Source organism: Eumetopias jubatus, unplaced genomic scaffold, assembly GCF_037043125.1.
Source record: "Eumetopias jubatus isolate StellerSeaLion01/CBP00866 unplaced genomic scaffold, mEumJub1_p1.0 scaffold_13, whole genome shotgun sequence".
In the NCBI taxonomy this organism is placed as follows: Eukaryota; Metazoa; Chordata; class Mammalia; order Carnivora; family Otariidae; genus Eumetopias; species Eumetopias jubatus.
In genome coordinates, this window is record NW_028274819.1 from 108,123,985 (window position 1) to 108,146,989 (window position 23,005).

Consider the following 23,005-nt stretch of genomic DNA (forward strand, 5'->3'; position numbering starts at 1 on the left):
CTACCTATAGAAATCCTCAACATTTGTGTAGTTTAGCAAAATAAAAGGAAAAGAATATAAGCTATGTTCAGTATCTTGAAGATTAAGCCATTCCAAAACCAGATAATCCAAATGAGAAGCCATGAAGTCTTCTAAACGTCTGTATCCAAAAGTTTCAGAAACTTTCTCTAAGACCTGCACAAATCAGAAAGAAATCAATGCTTTAAGAAAGCAATGAAAAAAATAAATCACTTAAATCCTTTTATTTACAATATAACTTTGAAGCAATCATTCAACCATTCTAAAGCTTGATTTCCTCATCTAGAAGGGGATAATAAAAGTACCTAGACTTCAGAGAGACTAAATGAGAAACACACATTTAATACAATTAGCCCTGAGCATGGCACACAGAAAACACTTAACGTTAAATGAATAAAAATGGAAAAATATAGTGTAATGTTCAACCTTTGATTATATTTCAAAGGAAGGTCTAAAGTAAATAATTCTTCTCAGTCCTAAATCTAAATGAGAAAAATCCAACCACTATAATCCACTTATAATATTAGGTAGTGTAGGGGCATCTGGGTGGCTCAGTCTGTTAAGTGTCTGACTCTTGATTTTGGCTCAGGTCATGATCTCAGGGCTATTAGATGGAGCCCCGAGTCAGGCTCTGCATTCAGGGCGGGGGGGGGGGGTGCGGTATCCGCTTGGCATTCTCTTCTTCTCCCTCTCCCTCTACTCCTCCCCTGCTCCCTCCCTCTCTAAGATAAATAAATCTTTAAAAAATAATAATTACGTAGTGTAGCAGTATACTTAAAAAAAAAAACTTATTTTAATACTGAGAGGTAAAAGATTAGCTTGTGTAAGGCTGATTACCTACAGGTTGGCCTATTATCCAGTTCCATGGAAACCATGCTGGTAGAATGCTGAATGGTCTATCAGGCCACTGATTTATCACTGGTTCATCACATGAACATCTACAATGGAAAGGTCTGGACCTTTCCAAACCATGAACGCTAGGTGGTGGAACAGGGCAAAGGCGAACATTCTACAACACTGTGCTGATGGAACTGCACTACTGGACTCAAGTGTTCCTTCCCTAGTTGTGCGACTTAAAAGTTTCACAGCTCTATGATCTGACTTCTGGCCCTGCTAGATCCCAAGGTTGTAACCCAGAATCTATCAGGCAAAACACTTGCTACTGCTCTTTGCTCCATGTGTTTTCCTCAATAAAAGCAATTCCAGAGGGCATGGTCTAGATGAGACGTCATTCATCCCTTAGTTCAAGAATACTTTGTGAAATACTTAATATAAAAAATGATACTGCATCCAAATAAACATACACTATTTAAAGAGTTACTACTTCCCAATATTCTCAATCTAAAAAATAAGACTGTCTCCAAGTCTTTAACAAGTGCCACTTTAAAATAAGCTTTAAAGTGGGGGAATGGGTCAGCCCAGTGATGGCTATTAAAGAGGGCAGTACTGAATGGAGCACTGGGTGTTATACACAAACAATGAATCATGGAACACGACATCAAAAACTAATGATGTATGGTGTTTAACATAATAAAATAAAAATAAAAATAAATAAAATAAACTTTAACTTTTTTAATTATTTAAAAGTTACCCAAGGAGGATAATAAAAAATATTCATCCACATGTACCTTTTTAACGAGGTGAGGTTCTAGTCCATTCTCTTTCACAGACTTGCACAGCGCAAACAAAGCCTGTTTTTCACAGACTGGGCTACAGCATAAAATCACAGCTATCGTCATCAGTAAAACAGATTTTCTATTATAAGTTTCATCCAAAAGTTCAGGGTTCTCAGCTCTGTGGGACTTGAAAAGAATTTTAAAAATAATAATATAATGTAAATATATAAACATTACAAATAAACCTATCAGTCTAGGGGTGCCTGGGTGGCTCAGTCATTAAGCATCTGCCTTCGGCTCAGGTCATGACCCCAGGGTCCTGGGGTCCAGCCCCACATTGGGCTCCCTGCTCAGCAGGGAGTCTGCTTCTCCCTCTGCCCCTCCCCCGGCTTGTGTTTCCTCTCTCGCTGTCAAATAATTAAATCTTAAAAAAAAAAACAAAAAACCTATCAGTCTAAAATCGATTTACCCATTATAACATCTAATGAGCAGCCACTGAGCAGTGTTAAATCCCAAAGTGATGGAGTCAAGGGCAGAGATCTGAGAAAATATCAAAGTTTCTGAAGAGGGACAACTGTTTCTGATAAGATCTTATGGAAAGAATTCACAAGCCTTTCAGTGAAGTATAAAGCACTAAAGAAAAACAAGAAAGAACTTTCAAGAAGGACAATCTGATGGTTATCAGAGGGGAGGTGTGAAGATGGGTTAAACGGGTGATGGGTATTAAGGAGGGCACTTGTTATGATGAGCACCGGGGGATGTATGGAAGTACTGAATCACTGTACTGAACACCTGACACTAATGTAACACTGTAGGTTAACTAACTGGAATTAAAACAACTTAAATAAAAAAAAATTGCAAGAAGGTGAGAATGATTATAAGCTCCTTTTCCATGACCAAGTATGTATCCTAAGATGCTTTTATTATCTTTATTGATAGCTCTTTATACTTTAAAAAATGCTGTCACATGTACTGTCAAAAGTAAAAATAAAATCCTGGACAACTAGGCAACTAGACAGAATACATGCTTCTAATTTAATGACCAATCATTATAATATCCCAACAGATGTAAACATTTTTTAACTGGCTATAATTGATAAAAGTTCCTGGGGGGGCCTGGATGGCTCAGTCGGTGGAGCATGGGACTCTAGATCTCGGGGTTGTGGGTTCAAGCCCTACATCAGGTGTAGAGATGACTTAAAAATAAAATCTTTAAAACAAAAAAAAGTTTCTCTTCACATTTTGAAAACTCTGCTACTCACTGACCCTATTTCTGTTTTTCTGGAACAAGGAAAAGAGCCAAATTCCTTTACTAAATGGCCATCGCTGGCATGTTTGGAGATCGCTATGAGGCCCCCACTACGTCAGCTCCTCCACGGGCTCCTTAAGAGAAACACATCTACAGACTCTTTTAACATCCTAGTTAAAAATCTGCTTTTACTCAGAACCAAACAAGCTGTTTGCCCTCTATAATGTACAGAGGATCCCAGATCCAGGACAGTATGCTTCTATTAATGATGTCTAGGACAGCATTTGCTTCTCCTGGTAACTATTACAATGGGGATTCACAGAGTGCTCTCAAGATGTAAAACTTCTTAGGACTTTTTACAAATGAATTTCTATCAGGTCAGTATTTTCCCTTTTTGCCCAAGACAGGATAATCTTAAAATGTATGGTATACATCTCTATTAAGTTTTATATTATTCACATTCATTTTTCCAGTCTATTGAAACTTTTTTTTTTGAAATTCACATTGTTTCATGCACTGTCCTTTTCAGTTTTGTGCTATCACCGAGTAGGTAGTATTTGGTTAACCGTCTCACATATTTTTTACGAACACACCAAGGCTTAAAAAAGATAATTTCTTTTTTTTTAAGATTTTATTTATTCATTTGAGAGGGAAAGAGAGAGCACAAGCAGGAAGGAGAGAGAGAAGCAGGCTCCCTGCTGAGCAGGGAGCCCCATGTGTGGGTCAAGCCCAGGACCGAAGGCAGACGCTTAATTGAGCCACCCAGGCGCCCCTCTTTTTTTTTTGGAGATTTTATTTATTTGACAGACAGAGAGAGAACGCAAGCAGGGGGAGCGGCAGGCAGAGGGAGAGAGAGAAGCAGGCTCCCTGCTGAGCAAACACATAGAGGCTAAGGAACATGCCACTGAACAACCGATGCGTAAAGCGAAGAAATCAAAGAGGACATCAAAAAAATGTATGGAAACACAATAATCCAAAATCTTTGGGACATAGCAAAAGCAGTTCTAAGAGGGAAGTTTATAGCAATACCTCAAGAAAACAACAAAAATCTCAAATAAGCAACCTAACTTTACACCAAATGGAACTAGAAAAAGAACAAAGGCCAAAACTCGTAGAAGGAAGGAAATAAGAAAGATTAGAGAGGAAATAAATAAAAGAGACTTAAAAAAAAAAAAAAAAGACCAATGAAACCAAGGGCTGGTTCTCTGAAAAGATCGACAAAATTGATAAACGTTTATTTAGCCAGACTCATCAAGGGAAAAAAAAAGAAGACTCAAATAAAATCAGAAATGAAAGAGCAGAAATAACAACCGGCAGCACAGAAAGACAAAGGATTATAGGAGAACAGTATGAAAAACTATAGGCCCACAAACTGGACAACCTAGAACAAATGGAGAAATTTCTAGAAACACACAGTCCCAAAACTGAATCAGGAAGATACAGAAAATGTGAACAAGTTACTGGTAAGGAAATTGAGACAGTCATCGAAAAACTCCCAATGAACAGAAGCCCAGGGCCAGATGGCTTCACATGTGAATTCTACCAAACATTTAAAGAGATAATACCTATTTTTCTCAAACTACTGCAAAAAATAAAAGAGAAAGGAAAACTTCCAAATTTATTCTATGAGGCCAGCATTACCCTGATACCAATACCAGACAGATGCCAAAAATAAAAAGAAAGAAAAAGAACTACAGGCCAATATCCCTGATGAACACAGATGCAAAAATCCTCAACAAAATAATACCAAACTGAATTCAACAAGACATCAAAAAAGATCACTCACTGCAATCAAGGGGATTTATTCCAGGGATGCAAAGATGATTCAATATTCACAATCAATCAATGTGATACATCATATTAACAAGAGGAAGAATAAGAACCATATGATCCCCTCAAGACATGCAAAAAAACATTTGACAAAATACAACATCCTTCATGATAAACACTCTAAAAAAGAGGGCTTAATAGGAACAAACCTCCACATAATAAAGCCATCTATGAAAAACCCACAGTGAAGATTATACTCAATACTGAAAAACTGAAAGCATTTACTCTAAGAACAAGAACAAATAAAGGATGTCCACTCTTGCCATTTTTATTCAACACAGTACTGGAAGTCCTAGCTGCAGCCATAAGACAAGAAGTAAAAGGCATCCAAATTGTTAAGGAAGAAGTAAAACTGTCTCTAATTACCCATGACATGATAATACACATAGAAAATCTTGAAGACTCTATCTAAAAAGTATTAGAACTCATAAATGCATTCAGCATACTGTTGCAGGATACAAAATTTATACACAGAAATCTGATGTACTTTTTTTTTTAAGATTCTATTTATTCATTTGACACACAGAGAGAGAGAGAGACAGCGAGAGGGGGAACACAAGCAGGGGGAGTGGGAGAGGGAGCAGTCTCCCCGCTGAGCCAGGAGCCCGATGCAGGGCTCGATTCCAGGACCCCAAGATCATGACCAGAGCCAAAGGCAGACACTTAACTGACTGAGCCACCCAGGCACCCCTCTGTTGCACTTTTATACACTAATAATGAAGTAGCAGCAAGAGAAATTAAGAAAACAATGCCATTTACTATTATACGAAAAAGAATGAAATACCTAGGAGTAACTTTAACCAAGGAGGTGAAAGACCTATACTCCGAAAATATAAGATATTGATGAAAGAAATTGAAGATGGCACAAAAAAATGGAAATATGTATCATGCTCTCAGATCGGAAGAATATTGTTAAAATGGCCATACTATTCAAAGCAATCTACAGATTTAATGCAATTCCTACCAAAATAACGATAGCATTTTTCACAAAACTAGAACAAATAATCTTATAAAATGTGTATGGGACCAGAAAAGACCATGAATAGCCAGAACAGTCTTGAAAAAGAACAAAACCAGAGGTATCACAATCCCAGATTTCAAGATATACTACACAGCTACAGTAATCAAAACAAGATGGTACTGGCATAAAAGAAAGACACATAGATCAATGGAACAGAAAAAAGAGGCCAGAAATAAACCCACACTTATATGATCAAGTAGCCTACAACAAGGAAAGCAAGAATATACAATGGGAAACAAATAGTATCTTCAAGAAATGGTGCTGGGAAATCTGCCAAAAAAATAAAACTGGACCACTTTCTTATACCATACACAAAAATAAACTCAAAATGGATTAAAGATCTAAATGTGAGGAGTGCCTGGGTGGCTCAGTCGGTTGGGCGTCTGCCTTCAGCTCAGGTCCGATCCCAGGGTCCTGGGATCGACACTCGGGTCGGGCTCCCTGCTCAGCAGGGAGTCTGCTTCTCCCTCTCCCTCCCCCTGGTTGTGCTTTCTCTCTCTCTCTCTGATAAATAAAATCTTAAAAAAAAAAAACACACATCTAAATGTGAGACCTGAAACCGTAAAATTTCTAAAAGAAAACAAAGGCAGTAATCTCTTAGACACCGAAATTAGCAACATTTTTCTGAATATGCCTCTTCTGACAAAGAAAACTAAAGCAAAAATAAACTATTAGGACTCCACCAAAATAAAAAGCTTTTCCAAACCGAAGGAAACCATCAACAAAACTAAAAGGCAGCCTACTGAAAGAGGATGTTGGCAAATGATATATCTGATAAAAAGTTAACATCCAAAATATTTATTAGAAAGAACTTCTACAACTCAACACCCAAAAAACAATTTGATTAAAAAATGAGCAGAGTACCTAAACAGACATTCTCCCAAAAACATACAGATGGACAACAGACACATCACCATCAGTGAAATGCAAATCGAAGCTGGAGTGAGATATCTATCACCTTACACCTGTCAGAACGGCTGGTGCCAGGAAGACAAGAAATAAAGAGTGCTGGGAGGATGTGGAAGGAAGGAAAGCCTCACGTACTGCTGCTGGGCATGCAAGCTAGGGCAGCCGCTGTGGAAAGCAGTACGGAGGTGCCTCCAAAAACTGAAAACGGAAATCCCTTATGATCCAATAATTTCACTACTGGGTACTTACTCAAACAAAAACACTAATTTGAAAGATATACGCACTCCTATGCAATATTTACAATATCCCAGTGATGGAAGTAACCCAGTGTCCAGTGATAAATGAATGGATACAGGAGATGTGGTGGGTGGGGGGGTATGTGTGCAGGGGGGTGTGTGTGTGTGAGCAATGGAATATCACTCAGCCATAAAAAAACGAGATCTTGACATTTGCAACAACATGGATGGACCTAGAGGGTATTACGCTAAGTGAAGTAAGTCAAAAAAAGACAAACACCAAATGATTTCATTTACATGTGGAATCTAAGAAACAAAACAAATGAACAAAAAATCAGACTTTAAATACAGAGAACTGGTGGTTGTCAGAGGGGAGACGGGTGGGGGAATAGGTGAAACAGAGAATGGAGACTAAGAGGTACAAACTTCCATCTATAAAATAAGTAAGTCACAGAGATGAGAAACACAGCACAGAGAACACACTCAGTAACACGGTAATAATGCTGTACGGTGACGGCACTTACCACGGCAGGCACGAGTCATGCACAGAATCACCATGTTATACACCCGAAACTAATATAACACTGCAGGTTAACCCCACTTCGATTTAAAAAAATTTTAATAAAAAAAGAAAGCCATTTGTACTCCCACAAAAACTCAGTAAATTTTGTTTTTTCCCCCCACAAAAAACAGTACATATACGTTGAACCAAAAGAAATTGTCATTATTGGACTAATTCTAACCAATTTTAATTAATTCACACAGTTGTTTTAGTAAACTGGTGGACGCAAACTGTCTTAGGCCACACTGGTAAAGTAACAGATGGCATATTTGTAAGAAGTATGTGATAAAAGCAATTAAGCATTGCTAAAATTACCACTTCTCTCATTCCTTCCTGAGCTTTCAAGTACGCGTTTTCAAAAGCTGTTTGCTGAAGCTTCAAAGGAAGTGCTTTTAATAATGTGGAAGAACCTCTGTATTTCATATCCTGGAATAACCTTAAAAAAATAAAGCAAAAAGTCAAATAATTTTTTACCTTAAACGTTATTTTCCAAAGCATATTATGGGACACAAATAAATCACACTGTGAGATATACTAGCATACTGAGCCTTCTTTCAAAAAACCTAATGAAATCTAAGCCCATTTAAACAGGTTCAGATGCACTGGTTAATAACAGGTCTTTAGAATATATACTCCCTTTTCTCCTAGAACTGAAAGGGTCTCAAAAAATCTTTTAGCTTAGAGCCCAAACTTAAAAAGTCCTGACCTCAAAATAGCCCATAAAGAAAAATTATCCTCTGATCAAACACCAAGCCTTAGACTCCCGTCCCCCTGTTCTAATTTTAAAAAGTGTTCTCTCAGGGCGCCTGGGTGGCTCAGTTGGTTAAAATGTCCAACTCTTGATCTCAGCTTTTAGGTCTTGATCTCAGATCTTGAGTTCAAGCCCCGTGCTGGGGGTCCATGCTGGGCGGGGAGCCTAGTTAAAAAAAAAAAAAAAAGTGATCTTGTCCTGCAAAGTGGATAGCTTTATGCCTTGATGATCTATTTAATTTTTTTATGTGATGGAAAAGAGCTGACCAGTGCTCTCTGCATAATATCCTATCATATTTAAGGACAACTCTGATCAATTTTGTCCTTTCTGCTTTTTTAGTAACCAAAGCTTTTATACTTTTTGGTGTTCTCTGATTCCTCCAGGTTCTCTAACATCTCTTACAATAGCCCACTATTAAATATCAACAATAACCAAAAAGCAAAAAAAATTCCAAGAGATGTTATGTTCATGTCATTCTTGAATTTATACATTTTTTAAATCTTAAAGAGGTTTTCCAAAGCCACCACTGCACTGCTTTATTACATTTAACTTGTGGTTCTCCATATCCCCAGATCTTTAGCTTTGGTGTGTATTTTCCACCTTTTAAGGACTTGAAGTAAAGCTCACATTCATTAGCAACCCTTACAATGCAAGTTCTGAAAAGCATCCTATACCTGAGGGATTAGACATGATTCTGATTTGTGAAAATACTACTGTCAGCACATTCAAACTATGCACACATGTTAGGTTTATCTAACACATACATTTATGTGACTGCTGCGGCAATTTCTTTATAGCAATGTTTAATTACTGATTACTTACATCTGAATAGTAAAGTTACCCAAATGATTTTCAGTTTTGGTGATTTTAAAGCATAATGTAAGTTCCTTTTTCAAACATTTATTTATTTTATAAATTACTGAACACCTACCACATGCCATAATTGTTTTTGGTGCTGAGTATACAGCAATGAACAAAACAGACAAAAAAACCAATGACTTCTAGCAGCTTCTATTTAAGCTAGATGTGTTACATTTAAAATATAACATTTCAAGTGCTCATGCATGCTACTGAGAAAGATAAAGGAGAGAGGTACTTTATTTGTAGGGAGTGGAAGGTAGGAAAGGCAGAGATAGGTTATAATTTAGATCTTAAAAATCAAATGGACAACCTGAGAAACATGCAGTGCTAGGGAATTAATCTTGCTTCTTCAAGTACTCACAGAACAGGTTTCTAGGATAGGATTACTCCAGTGCCCAACTGTATGTTCACTCACATGAACATAACTGTAATTAGCACACTGTGACATGTGCTCATTTTCTTTACAAACTCCTATAAAATACGAAGTAATAGCCAAACATTCCACGCGTCCCGTCAGTGGGAGCAGACACACCTCATTCAACTCCACCACTTACTGCCTGCAGGGCACTGAGCTAGTTACTTTCTCTCTTGAAGCCACTTTTCATTTACAAACTGGAGGCAAGGACAGTGTCTAAGTGATAGGACTGTCAGAGTTAAGAGAAAGCATCCAAGCCAGGTGTACAGTGGCTCCTCGGCCGACGCCGGCTCTTTTTCATGCCACAGCCAGTGAGCCACGGCGGCGTTACACGACATCGCCACCTGCGGCATCTCAGACTCTTCATGAAGGCAGGACCCATTACCTGTTGATTGACTCTGCAGCCAACATGCCCACTTGATGATGATTATCAGCAAGAAAATGTGGAAATACTTCATTTACAGGAAAGTCTTTTCCCATTACATTAAGAACAGCCCATTTTGAATAAGGATCGGTCTATGGGAAAAGAACAACTGGTGTTAAATACGAAATACCAAGAGAAAAATCACCCATTGACAAAAACAAACAAAGGCTACTTTAGAAATTTCACTGGAGACCTTACTAATAATTAACGTGGATAACTCACCTCAAGCAAAGTTTTAAGGCACTTTACTAGTGCCATTCTTACAGGGAATGTGCATTTCCCCTCCTTTGCTAGGTGCCTGAAATAAAGTAAGTGTTTCAGAGTCAAATAATTATTCCAGTAAAAGCACAGTCAAAAAAAAAAAAATCATTGGGTATGACTAATTCAATTTCTAATTATTCTTATCCTTCCAAAATTTCTTTCCATACTAAATTTAATTCTCATCATGTGGCATATGCCAGTCAATATTCTCAACTTTCGTAAAAGAAGTTAGTTTGAAAACGAGTTCATTTTAGGGGTGCCTGGGTGGCTCAGTTGGTTAAGCATCTGCCTTCGGCTCAGGTCGTCCTGGGATCAAGCCCCGCATCGCGCTCCTTGTTCAGCTGGGGATCTGCTTCTCCCTCTCCCTTCCTGCTCACGCTCTCTCTTGCTCTCTCTCTCTGACAAATAAGTAAAATCTTTAAAAAAAAAAAAAAGGGAGTTCGTTTTAATGTATCTTATTCATTTTATATGATTATACCTCATCTAGGGGCTACCACACTTCAGCTCACCAGGTCATAAACTTGCTTTAAAAGGAAAACATTTGTGAAGTTTTGTTCTCATATCAAAGACTTCAAAACCACATTCTATACCAATTCAGAAGTCCTTATCAATCAAGTGCGTCAATGAGTTCTAAATCGCATACATGTGCTCCTCAGTGTCATAAAGTTACGTCACACTCTGACTGTGCATAAAATACCCAGATGGTGACAAGGCCAGTGTGTTCACTAAGTTCTTCACACAATTAAGGAGGAAAACAGGAGCTACATTCTACCATTGTTAAAGGTTGTATATAGTTACATTCAAGGATTAGCCAAGTCACTAAAGTAGAAATGCAAAGTCTGCAATTGTATCCAGAGTAGCAAAGAAAATTAAGAACTCTGCAAAATACTCTGCACCTACCAGAATGCTCCAATCACTGTTAGAAACTGCCCCTGAGCATCCCTTGTGTTTTCAGCACCCATATCGCCTTGACACAGGTTCCTCACTACAGGAACGAAGTGGTCTAAGACTGTTTTACAAACATCCTGGTCACGGCGATACAAAGAACACACATTGCTGCAGGAAAAAGTTCAACTTTGTAAGTAGAACAGAACATACCAGTTAGCTTATAAATTTAAAGTGAAAACAACAGATGGCTTTAATTTCTTACGATAGTGGTTTTAGAAGTTCAACAACCTCTTCCATTGGCAAAGGATATTCTTCTCCAGGAAGCTCCTTTAAAAGCACTAGATACTAAGATAATTGAAGAGAAAAAGATCATTTTTTTCCATAAATCATTTGCTTATATATGTAACCATAAATTCATCCATGAATGCATGCACATGTACACACATGCACACAAAAAAGACCAGTGAATTTTTAAAGGAGGCAGTATAGTAAAAAAAAGTCTGAGGTTAAGCAGCTGGATTCAAATGCTGGCACTACAATCTATTACTTGTGTGGTTAAAAAACTTGCCTTGTCACCTGAGCCTTTGTACTCTCACCTATAAATGGGGATATAGCACACACCTGGCCAGATTACTATGAGGAATAAAGGTAATGAATGTAAATGTCTAGAATTTATTGTTGGAATTCAATAAATAAGTAGTTGCTATCACTGCTGGGGTTAAGAGCCTGAGCAAGAATCCGAAACTACCGTTACATTCCTACCCTCCAAAAATAATGCCTGGGGATAAGACTTCAATAGTTACAAACTGTTCTAGGAATGAATTTTGGACAGCAGAGATAACTGTGGGCAGGGAAAAAGTCATAAATACCTTGAGTTATCTTCCTATAGAGCAACCGTGTAGGGTTCTCTATGCTATTGTGGATACCAAAGAGCACTCAGCAACTACCAGGTATAATCATGGTAGTTACAACTAGGCAGCCAGTTTCGGAGAGTTGCCAAATCCCTTTCTAGCTATAATAAGAAATCAGAAGAGTTTTTTTCCTATCATCTACATGTAGAAAAATGTTTCTTACTCCTCAGATATAAAAGAAAACTAAACTGGACCATTTTAAATATTTGCCTTGAGAGTCATATATTCGATGTTACTGAGTGTCTTAAACTGATCTGAAGAACCAAAGCCTCAAGAAAAGCACCCAGCCCTACTCACTGGCCGGGGCTGGAGACTTGACTAGTATGCTGGGGTCAAAACCAGGGAATCAAACAGGATTCAACCAAGCACATTTGCTGGGATCAAAGGATCAACCAGCTTGTTCACTGCAGCTGGAACATGACAAGGGATTCTACCAGGGACACAACGTACATGACTACAAGAGGTTCTACTCACGGAATCCCCTGGCATGTTTCCCAGGGCTGAGGAAACACAGGCATGTTTGCCAATTTTCTGGGACTGGGGGCATGACCACGGACGCACGCACCGTAACTGTGAGCCAGAGGCTCTCCCTCAATGTTCACCGATGCTGGGGCAAAGGGGGTGATGGCCTACATGGTCAGGAGGTATGTTACATATAAGAATTCTGAGTAAACAAGTAACTACATTGAAGGTAAGTGGGAAGCCGGCTTTCTTACTGCTGGAAAAGGGAGCTACAAGTATGGAAAGAGAAAAAAACAAATTCTACAATGTCGGACTGGAATTGAAGGTTTCATCTAGCAGCAGATGGACAGACTGATGGGGGCAGGGCAAGAGAGGGATTCCTTTTCTAACATTCTCACCAAAACCTAAATCTAATTACAGAAGCAGACAAACCCAAAGTGCGGGCTCCTAGAGAACAAGTGGCTATACTATTTAAAAATATGAAGGTCAGGAAAGAGAAGGAGAAACTAAGGAACTGCTCCCAGTTCGAAGAGACTGAACAGACTTGACAACTAACTGCAATGATACAGTGTTAGTTTCCCGATTAGCAGAGTATCTATAGGAGAGTATCACTGTTTCTGGCACATACAATGAAGTTTAAGGGGCATCACATCAGCAACTTAATCTCAAAATGTTCTGAACAAAAGACGTGTGTGCATGTGTGGTGGGGGGAGGGAGAGCGCGCCCACGTTCACACAGAAAGAGAAAATGAAAAGGCAAATTTGGTGAAATGTTAACTGTGCAAGTGTATGAAGGGAATAGGAGAGAATCCCTGTAGTACTGTAATTTTACTGTCACGTTGAAATTATATCAAAAAATATTTAAAGCGTATATTAACAAACTGGAATTAAAAAAAAACTTGGAAAGAAAAAATATTTAAAGCAAAAACAAAACTTTAAAGCAAATAAACTAAGGTAAAAGCAAGATTCAGAGTTCAACTACAAGGTTATGTATTATTTTCACATCAGAGTCTGTGTTTCTTAGCCTACTTTAAAATAATTTATAATAATTATACCTGAAGATAATAAATCTATCCAAAGTCCATGCAAGTCTTAATGTTTCAGGATCCACTTAAAATTTTTTCACAGTACATTAAAAGAAAAAGTGTATTTTATAACTAGCATCAGACTCATTCCTAAGGAAGCAATTTCAAGCCATCAAAGGTACTACATGATTCTTGTATGTCAGTCTGCTACATTTATCCAGCAACAACAGACAGAATTGAAGATATGTCACTTTCCCTTAACTCACCATGTGTAGGTGGAGAGATTTAGTAGGGTCTAGCATGCTAGTATCAATTAACATTAACAATTTCCTCCGAATATCAGCCGCTCTGAATGACACAGGACTGGTCTGAGCAGTAGTTACACACACACACAAGAACTTGAGCATGTCTAAGAAAAGTAGATCTTGCTTTGACAGATGTTCTTCAGCTAAAGGATTCATGGCACCTGAAAATAAAAAGCACTTATTAAAACTAAGAGAGGGATACAGGAAACACATATTGAACATTAGCTCAAATATAAAAAAAAAGAGAGATAAAAGTATATGGAAAGCAAAATTATGGTGAAATTGATTACACACTAAAAGCTTCAAAATTCTTCATGAAAAGTTACCCTAGGATTCTATCATCCAGAAATAATCTATAGGAAAATCTATACAGACAAATTCATTACAGTACTGATAAGTATAGAGAAAAAGGAATCTAAATTTCTGACAAGAAAAAATGGTCAACTGAATTATGATGTATGTTAACTGGGATATTATGAAGCCATTAAAAAGGATAATTATCAATACAAATAGCTTAATGAAAAAAAACACTTATAATTGTTAAAATGAACAAGGTATAAAAAAAGCATTTGAGGGCGCCTGGGTGGCTCAGTTGGTTGAGCGACTGCCTTCGGCTCAGGTCATGATCCTGGAGTCCCGGGATCAACTCCCACGTCGGGCTCCCTGCTCAGCGGAGGGTCTGCTTCTCCCTCTGACCCTCTTCCCTCTCGTGCTTTCTATCTCTCATTCTCTCTCTCTCTCAAATAAATAAATAAAATCTTAAAAAAAAAAAAAAAGCATTTGAGGGGCGCCTGGGTGGCTCAGTCGTTAAGCGTCTGCCTTCGGCTCAGGTCATGATCCCAGGGTCCTGGGATCAAGCCCCGCATTGGGCTCCTTGCTGAGCAGGGGGCCTGCTTCTCCCTCTCCCACTCCCCCTGCTTGTGTTCCCTCTCTTGCTGTCTCTGTCAAATAAAAAAATAAAATCTTTAAAAAAAAAAAAAAGCATTTGAATGTTGATGATTATAATAATGGAAAAAGGTTAAAAGTGATGGCCGTATGGGTGTTTTCACTCTCCTGCTGTTTTCCAAATAATCCATCACATGGTTCTACTTCTTTAGTGAATATTTTAAATTCCTCTCATGAAGAATAAAATGAGTAATTAATAAAATTCAATTAATAATCAGAGAAATCTAACATACACAGAAGGGAACAAACTTAATAGACTATGTGAGGGAAAATAAAATGAGCATAAAATTGGTATGTATGAGGCCTTTTACACTGCCAAATGCATACAAAGAGGTAAAAGCAATCCCAAACAGTAAATGCGTCTTTACCGAAAGTACTTTGGCCGTCTCCAGACATGCCCACTTCACTAGCGCCGGAGTCACTGAACAGATTCATGGACGACTGATCCTCCACCTCCATCATATTTTCATCAGGATCGTCTTCCCCTGATTCTACTTCTCCAAAGTCAAAGGGCTTTCTGATAAAGGACGCCTTCAAAGAAGAAAAAGAAATGTTCAAACTGGCTTCTTTCAGAAGCATGATGTAGTTAAAATTCAACTATTCAAACAAATCAAGATTCATGTGTATGAACACTGCAGTATTTCTATTAAGTGTCCAACAATGAAAAATGGATAAACTGCAATAGGTCTATATAATAATAATATGCAAACTTTTTAAATAATTTCTTTTTTCAATGTTTTATTTATTTGAGAGAGAGCAGGAGGAAAGACTATGCGCGAGCAGGGGGAGAGGGAGGGAGAGAATCCTCCCCGCTGGGCGTGCCAGGAACCTGAGATCACAACCTGAGCCAAAACCAAGAGTTGTCTGCCTAACCAACTGAGCCACCTAGGAGCCCCAAAATAATTTCTTATATTAAGCTTTATAATACCCAAAATTGATGAGCATATGGGGAAAAGTATAAATTGGTATGACTATTTTGGAGGAAAGTGGTAATATCCATCAAAGAGTAAAATTCACATTCCTTCTGAACAAGCAATTCCAGTGCTAGAATTTATTCTACATCCCTCATATGCACAAATACAAATAGACAAAAGTACAAGAATCTTTACTCCAAAACTCTTTGTAACAATAACAAAAAAATAGAAAACACTTCCAATGTTAAGGTCAGATGGGCTAAAAATACAAATATACCATTACCAATAATGAAATACAATGCAACTATTAAAAAAAGGTAAAGAATAGCAGCATGTAGCAACATGGAAAAATGACCAAGATTTATTATTAAGTGAAAATAACCAAGTTCCAGATATATCTGAGTATCTATTGCATGTGCCAGGCACACACAGACAAATGAGCATGTGTAGCATAAGCCCGTTTGTATGGAAGAAAAATAAATACCACAATGCAAATATGTTGTCTGGTAAAATTTTTGTTTTATTTATTTTTTTTTTCAGAGAGAGCAAGAGCGTGCAAGCAGGGGTGGGGAAGGGGGTTGGGGGTGGGAGAGGCAGGGGCAGAGGGAGGGAGAGAATCTTACGGAGGTTCCACGCATAGTGCAAAGCCCAAAGCACGGCTCAATCTCACAACCCTGAGATCATGACCTGAGACAAAACCAAGAGTCGGACATTCAACCAACTGAGCCACCCAGAGATCCCTTTTGTTTTTATTTTTAAGGATGATTTTTTTTTTTAATTTATTTATTTTGACCAGGAGAGAGAGAGACAGTGAGAGAGGGAACACAAGCAGGGGAAGTAGGAGAGGGAGAAGCAGGCTTCCCGCTGAGCAGGGAGCCCGACGCGAGACTTGATCCCAGGACCCTGAATCATGACCTGAGCCGAAGGCAGATGCTTAACAACTGAGCCACCCAGGCGCCCCAGGATAGATGATTATTTTGATTTCTGCTACTATTACACAGAAATAAGTATAAGCCTGGGTGCCTGGGTGGCTCAGTCGTTAAGCGTCTGCCTTAGGCTCAGGTCATGATCCCAGGGTCCTGGGATCGAGCCCTACATTGGGCTCCCTGCTCGGTGGGAAGCCTGCTTCTCCCTCTCCCACTCCCCCTGCTGTGTTCCCTCTCTCGCTATCTCTCTCTCTGTCAAATAAATAAATAAAATCTTTAAAAAAAAAAAGAATTAAGTATAAGCCTAGATGATTAGTTTCCAATCATTCAGTCTATTATTCATTATCGAAAAATTAAAAGCTGAACAGTATGTAAGGTAGTGACATTAGGAAGCAAACAGTATGTTCCTAAAACAAAGTAACTTTAATTTCTGTATTTAAAAAAATCAGGGCACCTGGGTGGCTCCGTTGGTTAGGCGACTGCCTTCGGCTCAGGTCAGGATCCTGGAGTCCCGGGATCGAGTCCCACATCAGGCTCCCTGCTCAGCAGGGAGTCTGTTTCTCCCTCTGACCCTCTTCCCTCTCATGCTCTCTCTCTCTCAAATAAATAAATACATATTAAAAAAAAAAAACAAAGATGCCACATTTTGTTAGATGTATCCCTACTGAAGAGAGATGTCAACGAAAAAAAATCTTAGAATCAATGAAATAGGGTGGTAAAATAAACATACTTACCAAACTTCTACAAATATCTGCAATATCGTTCATGAGCTTTGATGTCAACAATCGTAGGAAAAATCTAGATGCAATCTTATTTGGACTGGGCTGTAATTAAGACAAAAAAAACAAACAAAAAAATAAAAAGTCATCCTGGGAGATAATATTTTCTCTATCTTAAATGAAATGTATATTTTTTTTTTTACACTGGAAATTCTCTATCATAAGAAGCATAAATAAACAGTTTACTATTAGGGCCAAGATATAAATTGAATTAAAAACACTAAGCTCTTTTTTTAAAGTAATAACTATAGTCCATTAAATTATGTATAAACATTAAAGTAAAATACCAACTACCGACCCTAAACATAAGTAATAGAAGTTAGAGTTCACTCTTCCATTTCTTTTTCCCCACTTGCAAAAAAAAACAACGAAAAACAAATTAATTTTTTTTTAAGAAAAACACATTATAAAATGAAAAGTATATACTGGTAATATTGTTATACAGCCATGTAGTTATCATTAGCTTTCAAAAAAACGTTTTTTCCAACTGTTACCAACACTTTGGGCTGGCTCAGCTATACCGTAGGCTTGGTCCCAATCAGAATAAAGATTACACAGAGCAGTAGCACTCTTTCTACCAAGTGTCACAGAAGACTGTCTGGGCAAAAGAGAGTAATGTATGTGGCTGGAGATGTTTATCTTCGTGGTGCTCGCTAGCCCTGGCATAGTGGTATGCACGTCACACAGCCAATTGTCAACAAATTATTAAATGAATAAAAACAGGGGCGCCTGGGTGGCTCAGCCGTTAAGTGTCTGCCTTTGGCTGAGGTCATAATCCCAGGGTCCTGGGATCAAGCCCTGCATCGGGCTCCCTGCTCAGCGGGAAGCCTGCTTCTCCCTCTCCCACTCCCCCTGCTTGTGCTCCCTCTCTTGCTGTGTCTCTCTCTGTCAAATAAATAAATTCTTTTAAATAAATAAATAAAATGAATAAAATATATATAGTTGTATATAAAAGCAGTAAAATAACCTCAGAAACCTTCCTGAAATGATGAACTGATTTCACAAGAAACTCAAGATTACCTGTTGCTTTGTTCCTCCAGTTGCTTTTATTTACCATTCACTTTAATTTTAAATCAGTGTATAAATTTATGAATGGACCCAAAAACCAGTACTACCACCAACCAACCAATTATCAACCTCCTAGACAACCAGTCAAGTAAGAACATCTTACCTTGGTACAGTTACACAAGCAACTGGTACACAGATTCATCATATTTCTCAGTGAAGCAAACCTAGATTCCTCAGAGGTCTTATTTTTGAACAGAGTGATACTTTCTCCTGCACACTGCATTAGAGACTATTAAGAAAAGAAGGAAAAATCCAAACTCCAGTTAAAATTACAGTTCTGTGATTGCTTTCTGAAGTTTTACTTAAGAAGAAAAATGAAGTTTTTTTAGAAGTTATATTTGGTTGGGACGCCTGGGTGGTTCAGCCAGTTAAGCATCTGCCTTTGGCTCAGGTCATGATCCCAGAGTCCTGGGATCGAGCCCCACATCGGGCTCCCTGCTCAGCGGGAAGCCTGCTTCTCCCTCTGCTCCTCCCTCTCTCCTTGCTCTTTCTGACAAATAATAAATAAAATCTTAAAAAAAAAAAGTTATATTTGGTTATACAGTGTAATTAAAAATCATGGTAACAATTTTTTAAATGACCTATCTTATACCTTGTTATCCTTACAAATCATACCACTGACTGAACAGCACTCAAAGATGAAAAAAAGTTTCACACTTAGAGCCTACCTGTATAACAAGAATCAAGGATTCTTTAGGACACTTGATCAAAGGAAAAAAAATTTTTTAACATTTTATTTATTTATTTGAGAGCGAGAGTAAGAGAGCACAAGTAGGGGGAGGGGCAGAGAGAGATGGAGAAGCAGGCTCAATGTGGAACTTGATCCCAGAAACTGAAGATCAAGACCTGAGCTGAAGGCAGAAGCCCAATTGACTGAACCACCCAGGCGTCCCAAAGGAAAAACTTTTAAAAGTGCCCATAAAAATCAGTATTTTTGTTAATAAGATTAAATTTAATATGATATTATTTCAATTATTCTATTTATACTTGGCTTAAAACAACTACAAATGTTAAGGAAGAACAGATAGTATCATTTCTCTCAGATGGCATAAATGAAAGAGAAAGAGCTAACCTACGTAAAAGTTTTGTTTTTCCAAGCAAGTATACCAATTTTCCCAGGAATATACTTCATTCAAATTTATCCAAAACTTTAATAGAATAAATTTTCATACCTTGGCTTTCTGGAATAGTTCTGACCTATATGCTTCCTCTTCAGTTATCACTCCCACGTAACAATAGCAGCCGAGAACACCCACCAAAAGACTGGAACACCGGATAAGCATTTCTGCATTTGTAGTCTTAAAGTAAAACAAAAAATAAAAAAAAAAATACTCGTTTCATAAATAATTTTGAGTACTCCACGATTATCTTTTGTAAGAACAAATTTATGTACATATTAAGAAACAAATTTAGTTAATGTAGTTAATAGTGGCATGTTTCTGATTATCTCTATGAACATCTAAGAGACCCCTGCAGAATGGTAACTAGGAGCCTCAGGAAAAAAAAGAAGTATCTCCTAATGGCCAGGTCAGGTATCTCTCTCCTCTTAAAAGTGGCACAGAGTACTGCACACATAGGCCCTTCACATTTGAGGTAGGGGAGGAAAGAAAAAAAAAATGGTAGACAGACTTATCTGTAACTCTTAGAACACGAGCAGAAATCAGATTCATATAAAAAAATATTAAAATGACATTCCGACCTTCTGAAGGATAAGAACCTTGATTTATTAAGCTTTTTAGACTCCAGAAACCAGCACAATTTTTGCAAGTAGATACCACATAGCCAATTTTATAAAATTATTTACAAATTTCTAACAGCTACACAGAAAAATAAGATTTTCAGACTGTTTTGCTCCTATACGGCAGGAAATGGCATTTTAGGGGAAAACACAGAGGACCATATTACAAAATGGTTGTAACTGTGACCCAGGAGAACGCCAGTAACTAAGGATAAGGTATACTGTCTCTGGTTCTCTGGATCATCATCTTCGGCTACTGAATTCACTCCACTGAGTAACCTGAAGATTTTATTTTATTCAACAAATATTTTACCATTTACCATATAACAAGGTGTTGTGAAATATACAAAGATTAATAAAAATATGTATGCCTTTTAACGAGCTTAAAGCATGGTTTGAGACATTTGTGTATAAAACATACAAATATCCACAGTACAAGGAAGGAGCTAAGACTCACTTTAAAAAGAAATACTAAGTACTGTGAAAATTAAAAGATGAATTACCATGGCTGAGATTATCTAAGAAAGGCTTTTAGCAGGATTTTGACATGTGGATGATTTGAATACACAGAAATGGGCAGAAAGGCATTTACCTCATGTCAACAGAAATGAGAGTTTTGGCAAGAGAACAGCACACACAAAGAGAATTTGTGATCTTAAGAGGGCAAAGGAAATGATTTATGAAAAATTACCAGTGACCTCCAAAATATGGGTGACTGCTGGTTCCTCTATTACATTTTATTAATCACTTCTTCCTTCTCAAGTGTCACCAAAATCTATTAGATCAGTTTAAATGATGTCCTTTCCTGTTATTAACATCTCCCTTCTCTGTACTGAGTGGTTCTTTCTCATCATAGAATCCCTATGCTCAAAACCATTACTATTCCCCACTAACCTACGCAAGGAATTCTATTTATTTAATGTCTACTAGAATTCCTGGTACAAAAGAAACACAAACTATTCTTTTTGGGTTTTCCTTTTTTCATGCTAAGTTTTCCCTATTTGTACGCATTGTACTGTCACTGTTTTTTAAACCAAGCCTCTCATCATCCTTAGGGCCCTTCCTGCCTGTTTCTCCTTCCTAAGTGTCCACCAAAGTTGAGTCAAAGACATTTCTTCTGAAAATCTCACCTCAGATGAGTAGTTATTTAAAAGCTGTTCTGATAATCCCAGGAGATAGAGATCCAGTGATTCCTTGAGGTTTTGGTGGACAGAAAAGCCTACAGTGGCCTGGTGCTTTTCTACAGCACATTCTTTCACAGTGGTTAAAAAATCCATCTTGTCAAAAGTTGTCTGAAGAAATAGTTCTTCAACTTCTGAGAATGAAGGCTCTTCTTGATCTTTTTGGTGTTGTTCACTTCAAGAAAGTAAGATCTTAAATTTATAACTGAATGACCAACTGCTTCACCTCCATGTAGCAGCAATATATTACAAATGAACACATTAACTTAGTGTCTATGTTATTCACACAGTCCTTACATGGTTAATGGATTATTCTTTTAAATGCTTCTCTTCTTGGGGCGCCTGGGTGGCTCAGTCACTTAAGCGACTGCCTTCGGCTCAGGTCATGATCCTGGAGTCCTGGGATGAGCCCTGCATCGGGCTCCCCCTTCTCTGTGGGGAGCCTGCTTCTCCCTCTGCCTCTGCCTGCCACTCCCCCTGCTTGTGCTCACTCTCTTTCTCTCTCTCTCTCTCTCTCTCTGTCAAATAAATAAGATCTTTAAATAAAAATAAAAATAAAAATAAATGCTTCTCTTCTTTGGAATTGATAGCTACTTGTATCAGATTTCATTATGCGGTAGCAAATTTTATTAACGGATAAAAACATTCAAGTTACAATCTCCAAGAGAAATTCAGAAAGTATTAAAAAAAAAAATGAATAATACCAGGCATAAACACTAAGATAAACATTATCTGAAAACATTTTCCTTTTTGCCTGTTGATTTCTCCAAAATGGAGTTTTTCATCCTCTGCCCTCTCCAGGGAGACTAGGAATCTTCATGCCAGTGAGTCATTTTCAGTCACAGTGATAAACATAGGCCTCCTGAGTCAATCAACTAAAATGAGGTTTTTAGATTTATTTTTACTTTCCCTATCCTCTATTACCATTAGTTTTAAAGCTAATAGATTTTACTTGACATACAAAAATGTATCATATCTTTAAAGAACTCATTCCTAACGTTCCATCATAATCATTCTCTATCTTCCAGTGGCAAATGTCACAAGCTATACTACACAGCATGAAAAAACAGTCAACTGGATCAAAAATTATAGCTGCAGATTACAATCACTGAAATAAAAAACAGCGTTTCCCTAATAGCCCTAATAGGCTCACAGGTGTGATGTTTTTTTTAAACTGATCAACTTAGTTCATAATTTTTTTTAAAGATTTTATTTATTTATTAGAGAGAGAGAATGAGAGAGAGAGAGAGAGAGAGCGCGCACGAGAGGGAAGAGGGCCAGAGGGAGAAGCAGACTCCCCGCCGAGCAGGGAGCCCAATGTGGGACTCAATCCCGGGACTCCAGGATCATGACCTGAGCCGAAGGCAGTCGCTTAACCAACTGAGCCACCCAGGCGCCCTAGTTCATAATTTTTAAGATGTAGTTACTATTCTGCTAAAATGATTATCTTTGTAATTAAAGCCGTGACTTAAAACACCACAGAACTCTATTAGGTAACATACCATCCTGGCACTGTTTGGAGAAAATTCATTGCAGCTTTACAATTTTTCATAGTGAGACTCACAAGAATCTTCTCCACTGCAAGATGAGGAAAATTACTACAAAGGAAAAAAAAAAATCCTCACTTAGAAGACCAAAAGCCATTTAAAGCATTCTTTAACCTTACACATCCATGTCTGGCTGTAAATCCTGACCTCTAAAACCTGGATCC

At 37.9% G+C, this 23,005-nt stretch overlaps 1 protein-coding gene across 9 annotated transcripts in view; it reads right to left on the bottom strand.

Moving 5' to 3' along the window:
- ATM (ATM serine/threonine kinase) overlaps nucleotides 1-23,005 on the bottom strand; it is a 119,322-nt gene that overhangs the window by 68,317 nt on the left and 28,000 nt on the right. For all 9 annotated transcript variants that reach the window (XM_028106043.2, XM_088017731.1, XM_088017730.1 and 6 more), the window contains 14 exons: nucleotides 22,797-22,892; nucleotides 21,244-21,469; nucleotides 19,548-19,673; nucleotides 18,479-18,604; nucleotides 17,263-17,352; nucleotides 15,057-15,219; nucleotides 13,705-13,904; nucleotides 11,304-11,386; nucleotides 11,054-11,209; nucleotides 10,115-10,190; nucleotides 9,854-9,984; nucleotides 7,757-7,877; nucleotides 1,647-1,820; nucleotides 5-174 (listed from right to left, as the gene is read on the bottom strand). In XM_028106043.2, the coding sequence (XP_027961844.1) occupies nucleotides 5-174; nucleotides 1,647-1,820; nucleotides 7,757-7,877; nucleotides 9,854-9,984; nucleotides 10,115-10,190; nucleotides 11,054-11,209; nucleotides 11,304-11,386; nucleotides 13,705-13,904; nucleotides 15,057-15,219; nucleotides 17,263-17,352; nucleotides 18,479-18,604; nucleotides 19,548-19,673; nucleotides 21,244-21,469; nucleotides 22,797-22,892 (1,938 nt within the window). The remainder of the gene's footprint in view (nucleotides 1-4; nucleotides 175-1,646; nucleotides 1,821-7,756; nucleotides 7,878-9,853; nucleotides 9,985-10,114; nucleotides 10,191-11,053; nucleotides 11,210-11,303; nucleotides 11,387-13,704; nucleotides 13,905-15,056; nucleotides 15,220-17,262; nucleotides 17,353-18,478; nucleotides 18,605-19,547; nucleotides 19,674-21,243; nucleotides 21,470-22,796; nucleotides 22,893-23,005) is intronic.